Here is a 12,604-nt window from a genome sequence, read left to right as displayed (position 1 = left end):
TCAGGTACTTAAACGCATGGAAACGAAAACTTAAGGAGATCATAAATCTTGTATTGTCCATATAAACAAATACATAATTCTTATCAAATACAAATTAATTAATATTTTATCACTACACAGCAACATTGGCCACATGTCTAAGATGAAGCGAGGAAGGCTATTTTTCCATCCTTAGCTGTTGAGAAGAGGTGATATGTGTGGTCATATTATGCTAGTTCATTCTTTCATGTAGGATGAAGAATAAATGATAGTGAAAATGTTAAGAGAAACTCCAATGCTGATGGATTTTTAATAGACTATTTTACAGCATTCAAATATAAGCAATATTGTTCAGTGAAATGGGCAAATAAGACATAATATCATCTTCAGGCACAATGATGATATTTTTCCTGAAACTGCACAGATATTCTTCCCTTACTATCTTACTTATTTTTCCCTACAACATCCTAGCATTTCATTGCAAAAAGGGAAAACCCAGTCCCTTAACTTTTTCTTAGTAAAGCTTCATGTCTTAAAATATTTGTTCCACAGACATTAGAGCCATGTGTAACATAATAATGGTAAAGCTCATAACTTCTCTCTTTCCACTTCAGTTCTTCCACTGGATGTTGACAGGAAGTTAGCCAGGTGGAGTGGAATTGTTTATTTTGTACTTTGAAAGGTCTGGATTCTGCCCTAAATTCATTCAGTTACCTCTTATCATATTGTAATCCCTTAGCTAAAATAATTAAAACATGAATGGGGCCTGTCATTTTTCTTTGCACTAGCACTTGCTGTTAGACAATCCTCTGCTATTATAGGTCACCACTCTCAGTTCAAACTTGCCTTCTATGCAGAAGTTTTAGTGCTCTGTATTTCAAACCTCACTTTGTCTATTACACATCTTCTCATTTCTCCAAATTTTTAAAACTTTTTGGATAGAAAATTATTGCAACCCAGTCCAGATCTTAGTTGCTAATTTTAGTGTTCGAACACATGTTGCAGACTTATAAAATAGATATGGATTAGTCAACCTGTCCTGTGTAGAGTGGAGCATTAGTATACTCATTATGTGAAACATCCACATAATAATTTGTGGGTGTGTAAACACTAGTGATTTACAGTTGGGTTAAAACTTTCTCAAAACAGGTATGTCTTGTGTTTGAGCCCAAGACTGTGTTCTGATCTAATCTTACCTTTCTGACAAGTAGCATCTAATATCTTTTATCTGGGTCTCTGCAGCTGCATCATCCATATGGAACGTAGCTGTCTTGGTGAGGTCATAGAATATGATGTGTACCATAAGGAAACCAGATTCTAATCTATGTAAGTTCTTGGGAGTGCAGTCCATCACTCACTTATATATTTGTAAAATCCCTATAACAATGTGGCCCCAATGCTGTTCAGACCCTAATTATTATTAAAGGTGACCTTCAGAAGAGAAGAAAACGGGTTTGTGCTCTTATTTCTTTTTTAAAACTTTATACTGTATAAAGAAGGCATGACAGTGTTTTTCATTGGATATTTTTTGCCTTGCAAAATGATTTTGGTATTTTCCCTGCTTGTGTTTTTACTTTAGAAATTCAGGTCTTGTCTATATTGGAAGATGGTGCGGATAACTGAAGAACTGGTGGGATTGTGATACCAGAGATACCACTCAAGCAAAACCTTATTGAGAGGGAAAGTGATATTAGTTCAGACTGTTGATTTAAAGCTCTTTACTTTTTGTTCATGTTAACACTTAACAAACCTTAGGAAGAAAATGTATTTGACAGCAGTTCAGTGCCCCCCACCAGTTAAAAGCTGAGAGAGTTTGTAGATGGTATCTTCTGAGACTTCCAACAAGTCTTCCAGCAAAACCAGACTTGCTGTTCAGGACATTCTGAAGGTTGAAAACAAGCAGGGACAAAACATTTTTCAGGCCTTCTTTATGCATAATAAAGCAGCAAAACAAGTAACAAAAAAGGGTCAAACCCAATTTTTTTCCTTTGCAGGTCACCTTTGAGGGCTTTGTAGCTCAAGACCAGGACTTTGAATTCTTTTATGAAGCAAATGGGGAGCCAATGGAGTTTTCAAAGCACAGGTGTGTGGTGTATTTGTCAGCCTATATTGCTTAAGAGGCATGCTGGTGCAGTTGTACCAACTTCAGTCTTCAGTTGGCAGTTGCAGTCATCCTCAGTGTGTTCCAGTAGGTACAGTTTATTGGCTGTATCTTGACATAAATGCATCTCTTATCTTATATGGCTGTTCTATTTTGGGAAAATATTGACTGTTACCATTATTGAGGAATTACTCACAGTACTTTTCTTCAAGGAGATAGAAAGTGATTAAATTAACAGGGAAGTAACTGGAAATTGTCCTAATTCTTCTTTGCACCAGTTTTTCGAAACAAAGAGGACAAAAATAGAAATCATTTGGGATAAATCTAACATTCTGTTATTAAATAAATATGTCCTTCAAACAATATCTAGCAAGTTTTCTCTCCAATGGAAATGATCTGGTATAATAAGGATTTCATTTCTGCAATGACCTTGGGAAGAATATTGCTATTAATTCCAACCAGGTCCTTAAAAACTAAGAACATTGGGCCTGATTCACCATTATTACACTAGTATAAAAACCAAGTGTAATTCCATTGAAAACATTCTCAGTTGGTGATGTCCATTAAGTTGCTCCAGTTTTACACCAGTGTAATGCAGTGGTGAATCAGGCCTACTATGGTTACTGCCATATTACACACACCTTGATGAAGACTAATAAAAGACATCAAGACAGTGATGATGTCTCAGATAACTGTCAAAATGCAGGTAGCCATTCTTCTTTGCCTTCAACATTCTAAATATAAAAATTGTTATAGAACTTCCCATAGAAAAATAAATTTCAAAACTGACTTATGATTAATCTTCCTTACCTTTCAAGGGCACTGATAACTTGCTCAGAGTCCAAATTGGAGTAGGGGAATATAGTGTGGTAGGAAAAGAGCACTACCTAATTTCTACTCTTGTATCATCCTCAAAGGACCACTTCTAAGCAGTGGCTCCTTGATGCACTTGGACCCTCACAACTTGAAGACCATTAGCCTGAGCTCCAGCTTTTAAAAGGAGGCAGACCCTCTGCAAAAGTTATCAAAAAGAGTTCTTGTGGAGTCCCTCAACTCCCGGCAGCTTCATACTAAGACTTCTGGTATTCACCCTTTTGTGTTCACGTTCTGAGTTGGGATAGTGATTATGGGTTCCAGTCAATAGCTTGTAACATAGCCAAGTAATTTTTGGTTCTTGGCAAGGATGCCATGAAGTCTTCACTTCCGTTTCAGTTTCCATTCCTCTGGCTGTATATCAATAATAAGAGCTTCTGATTTTTTGCTTAGAGGCTAGGGCCCGCGTTCCATGGGCATATGAAATTCTGGCTTCTAAGCTGGTGTGCTCCCAGCATTTATGGCAGCAGATACCAATGTTGTTTTTTCTTGACACACTTTCAGTGCTCCTGGCCACCTCAGCCATCCAGACAACTGCAGCTTATAGGGAGGAGTAGGGTGATAAGGGCTATTACTTGGGTTCAGAGGGCCTGTAAGAAGACTAACACCATTATGGAGAAGCATCCAGACACTGACTATGGCAGACTTTAGCCCAGTTTTTGCAGAACCATTCCAAAAAGGCTGGGCTTAAATTTTTAGCAGTTCATGAATCTACAAGGGCTAAAATTGCCCCCTATTTTGGAAAGCACTGAATAATGCTATAATGGACCCCTCGTGCATCTGAGTTTGCTTCTCAAAGGAATGAGTGTAAAATGATGTCCAGTGCTTGCTGTTTGTTGTCCCCTGGAGAATCCTACATTTATGACTGTATTGTATATGTAGAAGGAATGAACGGTTACAAATGTACATTAGCTAGACCCTCATGTAATGGCCTATTTTTCTACTTATTAGATTCTTAAACATTTCTTAAAAATTGCTCATTTTTGTAAAATTATGTATAGATGTGACAGATGAATTGGTAATTTGCAGTGTTATGGATGTTTAGCATAATACCACGTGCAGACATTCTAATACATGTGTTAATCATTTACAATACACACAATGAAGATAATTCAAAAAAGAATACTGACGCTTTCTCAGTACATTTGAAAGGTGAATAAAAAAGTGAAAAAAATGATTTTTTTTTTACTTTTTACTTTAGAAATCAAACACTGAAGAGTAGTATTCCATGTTAGGGTATATGTAACACTAAATTGTCTTCTTAAATTTTTGTAAAGGCTTAGGTGTACACTTTTTTTAGTCCAGATGATCTCCAAACAGTCATAGAACTGAACTTGTATATTAGAAATCCTTAAGAAAATGGAATTGTATGTACATATTTAACTTGAAATGACAATACTGATAAATGTGGACAATGCTCCTATAAATATAGCTGGGGATATGTTTTGCTGACTAATGTGTTCATTGAAGTAAAAAGTTCCTCTTCTCTAGAAGCAAAAAAATTCAAAAAGTTCTAATTGCATAATTTCAATCAAAAGAACAAAGCTTGAATAATTTGTTTCTTCTCAGAAACTTGAAATGATTACTAGCTGATTTCTTGTGAATCTATATTTGCTGGATGAGAGATAAATAATTGATGATGTGTGGCATTAATTTACAGCTATGTAATATATTTGTATAAACATTATCATAACATTTTATTTTCATTATGGTGGTAATTCTCAAATTTGTAAGGAGGTGGCTTCCTTGGTAATTTCTCCCAAGGGAGTCCAGGCAAGCTCTGGGCAACTAAAAGCACATTTGGAATAATTGTTCTATTTCTTTTTTATTCTGCAGGGAATTTATTTGCTACTTGGGTTATGGGTTGGCAAACTTTTAAAATACACTTTTTACAACTAGCTGTTTCATAAATTTTGCTTTTAGTTAAAGCATCCATAATAAAACTGTGGTTTTGCTATTTTATTAATTATTTTCACATGCATTTAGCAAAAACAGAGGAGAATCTGTTGAATACCAAGTATTCACTCTGATTCTGCTTTTACTTAATATAGAGTGGAAATGCCCCAACAAGAAAAGCAAGCAAAAGGAATAGGCTTCTTTTTCTGAATATTTCTGCTCCAAACTTACTGGTCCTATTAATTTATTATATCTGTTTTTAAATAAACAGCAAAAAGTGGGAAGAAAATTCCTCTTATGGTAAGGTGGCCTTTATGTAATTTAGTGAGGAGACTATCATGACCAGTTATCATTTAATATTTATATTTTGGTAACACACCAAGATGCCTCATTTGGGAGAGATGATTCATGCTGGGCACTATACAGGCACAGTATGAAACTTAGGACTAGTCTGTACTGGAAAAGGTTTGCCAGTAAAGCAGACCTTCCTATTGTAGACAGAGCTTATATTGGCTCAAGTGCTTTTTTTTGGTGTAGCTCATACCGGTTCCCTGAACAAAATAAGCTATACCAGCAAAGGCACTTTTTTGCAAGTATAACTGTTTCCATAAAGGCTTTTTCCAGTATAAAATGTTTTTAAAAATAATAATAATAATAATCACATTCCTAACTGACATTGCTATCCCAGCAAAAGTTTTAAGGGTGGACCAGGCCTTAGACTCTGAGCTTGAGAGAACCACAGTGTGGTTGGAGGAATACAGAGAAGCGGAGGGAGCCGTGTGGGAGCTCCACTGAGTGAGATTGGACCAGACAATCGGCTGCCTTCAGAAGGTTATGAGTAATGGTTAAAGCATTGGGCCCAGAGTTTGAGGAAAACCTTCATTCCCTACACCCCGCTGGAATTGTATGTTTGTTTTTACAGCCTTTCACTGCTGGTTGGATTGTGCCTCACAAGGAGGAAGCTCCCATGGGTGTGTTTAACTTTTAAAGTCCAGTTTTCACTGATAAGATAGGCACCTGGGGGGGGGGGGGGGGGGGTTGTGTTCAAATAAACATTTTCTAGTGAAAACAACTATAAAAGATTGCCAAATATATATGGATGTCTTTGCTTTTCAGAGCAGAGACCCCTTCCTTTAAATTAATTTGTGCTCTATTAGACAGTAAAATACCAGTAAAATCTTGAAAATGAATTATTTTTAAACACAGGTTTTCTTTTTTTAGCACTGGCTGGACCATTCTAAACCAATTAAGAAGCAAATAAAAAGTAAGTAACGTGAGTCCACAAGTTTCTTTTATTCCTCCCCTAAGAATTCAGTTTAAAGTATTCATGAACAGAAACAAATGTTTCTGTAATATAGTGAATATTTCTCAGACAATGGATCCAAGTTAATGGTTGGCTGGCTGGCTAAAGTTTTTTTGTATAAAAGCAAGGGTCACAATGAGTAATGGACCAATCTTCAACTCTCTTCTTTAAATATGATTTTTATTTACCACTTTTGTGGATGCCAAAAGTCCCTTCCTCTTTTCTATGGGAAAATCCCTGCCTGGAGTTACTTTGTCATAAACCAGGGGGGGGGGAAGGCGAGGGAGGGGGGAGAGAGCAAGCATCAGCTTAGGTTGCTGCTAATAGATTCAGCAGCCAAATATCAGCTTAGAAAAGCTTATGTGATTTCTCCTAGGTTCCTGTTAATAGTAGTTGGAGGTGTGGGGGAGAGTAGGAGGAAGCACTCCCCTTTCTTGTAACCCCTAAATTAGATAAAATTAGAAACTGGCCTGGAAAAGAAGGAACGGTGGCAGGAGGGACCTGAGGGTTGGCAGTTCCTGTTGGAAGCTGCAGAAGTCCTTTGAGTTTCATGTCCAGGTAGCCTCTGCTGCCTCCCCTTGCATCTTTACTGGTGTACTTTCACCTGGTTTAATGTACATAGTTCCTGGATATGTTTGCGTTCCTGTGAGCTGGACTCATGTCATTAATGGCAAGTGGATGCCAAGAGAGGAGGTCCTGAGAGCATTACTGACAGGGATTGTTAACTCTTTCCTTTGGGAGAGGGTAAAGATGCCAACCACCCTTATACTATGATTCAACCCTGGCTCAATAAACTGTCCCTTGAAACATCTGTGTTCATCTGATTTCTCCAACTTCATGGATCCCTACTAATCTGGAGTCAGGCCTGGGTATGATATGGAGGCAGCAATAGTATCCTGGGGCAATAAATGTCTGCTAGCAATGGATATAGGCCAGGTGTCCATGTTGATTTTATGAGATCTAACAATTACCGTAGGTATGGCTGATCACAAGATGCTACTGACCAATTTGCAACATCTGGAAGGAGTCGACCCAGGTTTTTCTTCAGTTCTCTCTGTTCTTTCCATTCTCGGGGTCTCAGAGTATTGGAGCTGCTCACCCACTTCTAGTGGCCCTTTCATGCAAGGACTGCAGGACACTATGCTTTCACTCTTACCACTTCTTGTGTGTATGAGGCTAATAGGGTAGATTGTGAAGAAATGTAGGGTCCATTGCCATTGATAGCTCTGGTGCTTGACTTGACCTCACCTTTTCACGACATCTCAACCTGCTTCTCTGTACTTGGATACATGATCAGCAAGTGCTTATTCTCTGATATGCCAAGGAAAAAGCAAAATAATCCTAGAGGGAAGAATCAAATATTTTCTACACAAAGGCATTTTTAACAGATTTAGTGCCATTGCTTTCACGGTGTCTGGCCCAGTTAGGGGATTGTATGAGAACAAGCTGGCTCAGACCCATACTAGAGAAGGCAGTGGGGAAACAATTTGATGGGGGTTGCAATAGCTCCATCTCTCAGCACAATAGGTCTTTTCCTTGCCAAAGTGATTTGCATTTTTGGAGAAGTTTGGGTCCTCGATTGTCTTTGGACAGTGGTGCATATGGCTTTATTTTTCCACCACCAGCAGTGGCTAGTGTTAAGAGTCAGTGCCCTGAGGAGGTAGATCTCACCAGTAAACTTTGTCACCTACGGTTTTGACTTCTGAAAACCTCTTCTTGGGGTTACCCTTGAAGACAATTTTAAAGCTTCAACTAGTGAAGCTTTTGGCTGCCCATCTGCCTAGTAGATCAATAGGCCTTCAGAAACTACAGCAGTGATTGTCATCATATAAGCACCTAGCTAGAGAGGTGGTGGATTCTCCATTTCTTAATGTCTTCAAACAAAGACTGGATGCCTTTCTGGAAGATATACTTTAGCCAGCCATGCACCATGATAGCCCAAATCAGCAAAGACGTATTTGCTGAACCTTTTTAACTGGAGAACTAAGGTGGGGAGGTTACTCTCTCATGTCCATCAGAGCTTGAATTTTTCCAACATTCCCAGGACAGTGCAAGGCACATCTTTTTGGACAAACATTTGCTTGACAAATGAGCTATGGCTTAATTACTTATTATATTGGCTGTGGTAGCACACTAAAATGCCCACAAGAGGCACATAGTTATTTCTTGTTGTAAGTATTTTTAATTTAAGACACACAGTCAAATGTTACTGTGATAAGGACACTTTAAAATATAATTATTTTGTGTTAAATTTTTCTTGCTCTATGGGATCACCAAACCTTTGTAAACTTCTGCTTTGAATCTTTGTGCATACAGTTGGACCTCCGTACACTTTACATTTTCGAATTAAATATTACTCATCAGAACCGAACAACCTTCACGAGGAGTTTACAAGGTAGGAAATAATTGTGATTGCTAAACTGATGTCTAACAATGGGGTGTATAAGGTATTTGGGGATTAAACTGTGGGGGAGGGAGGAATTGGGGTTATATGTGCTTCCTTGGTAGAATAGGCATCATGTTCAATCTTCTAGTTGGTGTTTTATGACAGTCTACGGACCACACCCTCCTTTCCGTTTTTTGCCCAGACCTGCTGTTTTGCCCTCTCAGGTGCTTTTGGATGGAGGGGCAGATGGACCTGAGCAGTGGTATTTCCCTCCAATTCTCCATGTGTTTTAGGCTTTGTGACTTTGGAAAGGGAGCCATGACAGGGTAGGTAGGAGCTGAACCCGGAGAAGAAGGACTCTCTGCAGCAGTATTGCCTGTCAAACCCACGGTGGGTGGGGGGATGGAGGGGGGTTTCCAATGTATAATATTGACAGCTGGGCTCTGTGCTTTTCTCTGCTGTGAAATGTAGAGGTGATCAAATAAAAGTCAAGTGGATCAAAGAAAGACCCAAAAGCAGCAGAATTTTGGGAGGATTGGGAGCAATGCAAACAGCTCAATCTTCTCTACCCCCTCTTCCTCCCCGTTCACAGTCTCCCTAAGCTAATGGAAGCTGTTTGGTGACCATTCATCCTGTAGGGACTTCTGTCATTGTGTTGAGGCTGTGGATGACCTGTGGTCTTCGAGAACATTCCGTACTTGTTAAGTGAGGAGCCCTCCATAATTCGGAAGAAATTCTGTATTATGAAAGCGGCGGGGGAGAGGGAAATTGCCTATTTTTGCACTTCCCATTCCTCCCAACTCTTCTGGTCACTCGGTCAAGCCAAATTGTGTCTCTAATTATTTTGTACCCCTTCCTGCTATTGTTTTTCTATTTCTGACAATTTGGAGCTTCTTGGTGTGGTTTTTTTTATTTGCTCTGCATTGCTAATTGGGCCAAGCTGTTTCCACCATGCTCTTTAAAGATTATATTGATCATTTTATAGTGCTTATAGGAAACTTTTAGTCAGCAGACCTCTGTTTACTATTTCCTTATCTTCTGCAGTGATTAAGTACTACTTTGACTGCTGTGTGACAAGAAGATTAAAGAGCTAATTGTAATTGCCCACTTATTTACTATGAAACTTCCATAGGAGCCTTAATATACATTATCAATTACTGCATAGCAATAAACTGATAAAAGGACACACTTTTTCATACAGTCTATAATTAACCTATGGAACTCACTGCCACTGATATAATTGAGTTCAAGAGTTCAGTAGGATTCCCAAAAGGATTAGACATCTGCATGTATAATGAGAAGGTTCATAGTTACATTATGTAAGATGATATATAAAAACATTTTAGAATAGATATACACCCTCATACTTCAGGGTTTAAACTGGTGTTAAATTTCCCCAATGGGCACGTTATTCCATTGTCTATCACAGGATTTCTTTTACGTTCCTCGGCAGCATCTGATGCCAATCATTGTCAGAGAAAGGGCACTGGACTAAATGGATCTTTGATGTGATCTAGTAAGGCAGTTCCTATAAAGGGCTATAAACTTTATAACTTTATAGTTTGGACTGTAAGCTTCTGGAGCTATATAATCCAATCACTGCTAAAAAGGAAAATTGCAGAGGAATCTTAAAAATACTTTAATTGCTACTTCTACTTAGAAAAATATTGGTTTAATTTTCTACATTTTGTTTTTAAGTGCCTTAATTATAATGTAATAGTTATCAGCTAGGAAACTTACATCGTAACAGAGTTTATGAATGAAAACAAATACAGAAGCAATTTGAACACAGCCTTCACATTGTTTATATGCAAGTTATTTTTTCTTTTAAACAGCAAAAGAAGGGCATTTTGAAAATGGAATTGCCTTTGTCATTCTAATTTTTTTTAACGAACCTCCACTCTGGCTAGGTTGTATTTCCCAACATTCTGTAGAGTTCGGTAAGAGACCAGGACAGCAGGTGCAAATTCAGTGCAAGGGAAGGGGGGAAGATTTATAGTGGTAACAAAATGAGCTAATTGAAGAAGAAATTACACTAGATCTTTGTCTTGTATAAAGTTATTTTTAACAGATGCAGATGCCTTTTGAGGCTGTAAAAATCATATGGACACAGTTAATACTTTTATGGGGAAGTGATGACATTTCTTAAAATTTAATGCACCAAGGAAGGCATCTGCTGGCATTTTTGTCTACAGGGCTTCATTAGTTTTAGTCAGAATAACAATGGGTTGTTTCTTTTGAAGAATGTATTTTGCTGCTTGAAGTGGGATACCAGAAATTGAGGTGCAATAATAGAGTTGCACAGAAAAAGGAAATAACAGTGAGTCAGGTATAGAGAGAGTTGCAGTATTCCTCAGGGTAGCAAAGTGGTGGTATTGCTTGGATTATTCTCCCCAAATTTACCAGCATTCATGTTATTTTGAAATCCTGGAGCAAATAGTAGGGACAGATTTTTCTAAGCCCAGATTTCTGGGGTGGTGCACAATTAATTTTACATATACAAATACTGACATGTAAGTGGCAACCCAGGTATCAGCTGTGTATGTAAGTTAGGCATGTGTAAAAACCTGACCCCTACTTTTTTCCCATGAGCTTTTCTACTGCATAGGGCACAGGAAAGCTTCCTAAACATGCCTTTGGTTCCTGTTCCCCTGTCTATTTTGAATTGATTCAGTCTTCTAAATATTGAAAGGTCAGCTCACAATTTCCCAAACACATGAATGTGAAAAATTAGGTTGTTCGTCACAAGGTTCTGGTGACTCACAGTGCCTGATCCTTCCTATTCTGTTCCCAACATGTCTTTCAATTGCAGTAGAGAAATTAATAGAGACGTTTGCTACGCTCTTCTTTTTGAAGACTGGAGACATGCATCATGCTGCTTTGAGCTCAGATGTTTTACTCATTTCATTCACTTCTTAACTCGCCCCCTCAGCGGCTGTGGGGGTAGGAGAGGCTGGGCAGCCCCAACCCTTGCCATCCCCTAACCTCAAAGAGGGACACCCTGCTCCAGAAGACCCAAGGCAGGAGCCACTTTGGCTTGGTCTACACTACCACTTATGTCGGTATAACTTATTTCACCTGGGGGTGTGAATAAGCCACCCCCTGAGTGACGTAAGTTACGCTGACCTAAGTGCTCGTGTAGACAGTGCTATGTCAGTGGGATAGCATCTCCTTCCGACTTAGCTACCACCTCTCATGGAGGTGGATTTATTATACCGATGGGAGAGCTCTCTCCCATCAGTATAGAACATCTACACCAGATGCACTACTAGCCCTTAGTGTGAGATTGCTGGGGGGAAGGAGAGGAGGGGGCAGGAAAGGCCAGGTGAGATGCCCCAGGCAGCAAGGTGGTTGTGATTTTTTCCAATCCACAAACCTTTGATTTAATAAAAATAAAACAAACGAATCCTCAGGCTTAGGAAAGAGTGACATGTGGATAGGGCATTAGTCTGGGAGACCCAGATTCAGTTACCTGCTCCACCACAGACTCCCTGTGTGGCCTTGGGCAGTCACTTGATCTCTCTGTGCCTCCACATCCCCATCTACAAAATGAGGATCTCTGAGTTAGGGCATTTATTTACAATTAAAGATTGTGAGGCATGTAGGGTATGTCTACACTGCAATGTAAGTCCAGATTTAGTGGGACTTGAGTCAACTAACCTGTGTTAGGGAGCTCTGGACTTGAGTGTCTACATTGTATTTTAACCCTACGTTAAGAACTTTCTAACTCATGCTTGAACCTAGGGCTCTGGTGTCCATACTGCAGTGTGCAGACCCGAGTCAATGTTACCAAATCCCAGAGAACCTAGCACCCGCCCTCCTCCCCCTGATATATGGCCGCTCTAGCCCTAGGACCATGTTGCACTGTGGAAAAACTTCACTGCCCACCCTACACATTACCAGAAAGCAGCTCGTTTTGCAAAAGGCTTGATCGGTTCACTCTCCATTGCAAATCCAGGAGGCTCTCTGATAGTGCGCTTGAAGATCAGAAGAGAATGGGTGAATGCTAAATTGAACATCTGCCAAAAGAGGATGGGGCTTCCATTTTCAATAGAGTGGATTGCAG

The 12,604-nt window shown here is 39.1% G+C and overlaps 1 protein-coding gene across 4 annotated transcripts in view; it reads left to right on the top strand.

Moving 5' to 3' along the window:
• Window positions 1-12,604, top strand: part of EPB41L4B (erythrocyte membrane protein band 4.1 like 4B) — a 263,311-nt gene that overhangs the window by 98,252 nt on the left and 152,455 nt on the right. For all 4 annotated transcript variants that reach the window (XM_065584005.1, XM_065584006.1, XM_065584004.1 and 1 more), the window contains exons 3-4: window positions 6,071-6,113; window positions 8,469-8,547. In XM_065584005.1, the coding sequence (XP_065440077.1) occupies window positions 6,071-6,113; window positions 8,469-8,547 (122 nt within the window). The remainder of the gene's footprint in view (window positions 1-6,070; window positions 6,114-8,468; window positions 8,548-12,604) is intronic.

The sequence above is a fragment of the Chrysemys picta genome, chromosome 2 (genome assembly GCF_011386835.1).
Source record: "Chrysemys picta bellii isolate R12L10 chromosome 2, ASM1138683v2, whole genome shotgun sequence".
Lineage (NCBI taxonomy): Eukaryota > Metazoa > Chordata > Testudines > Emydidae > Chrysemys > Chrysemys picta.
The sequence above is the reverse complement of the archived record's forward strand: the minus strand, read 5'-3'. Positions and strand labels throughout refer to the sequence as shown.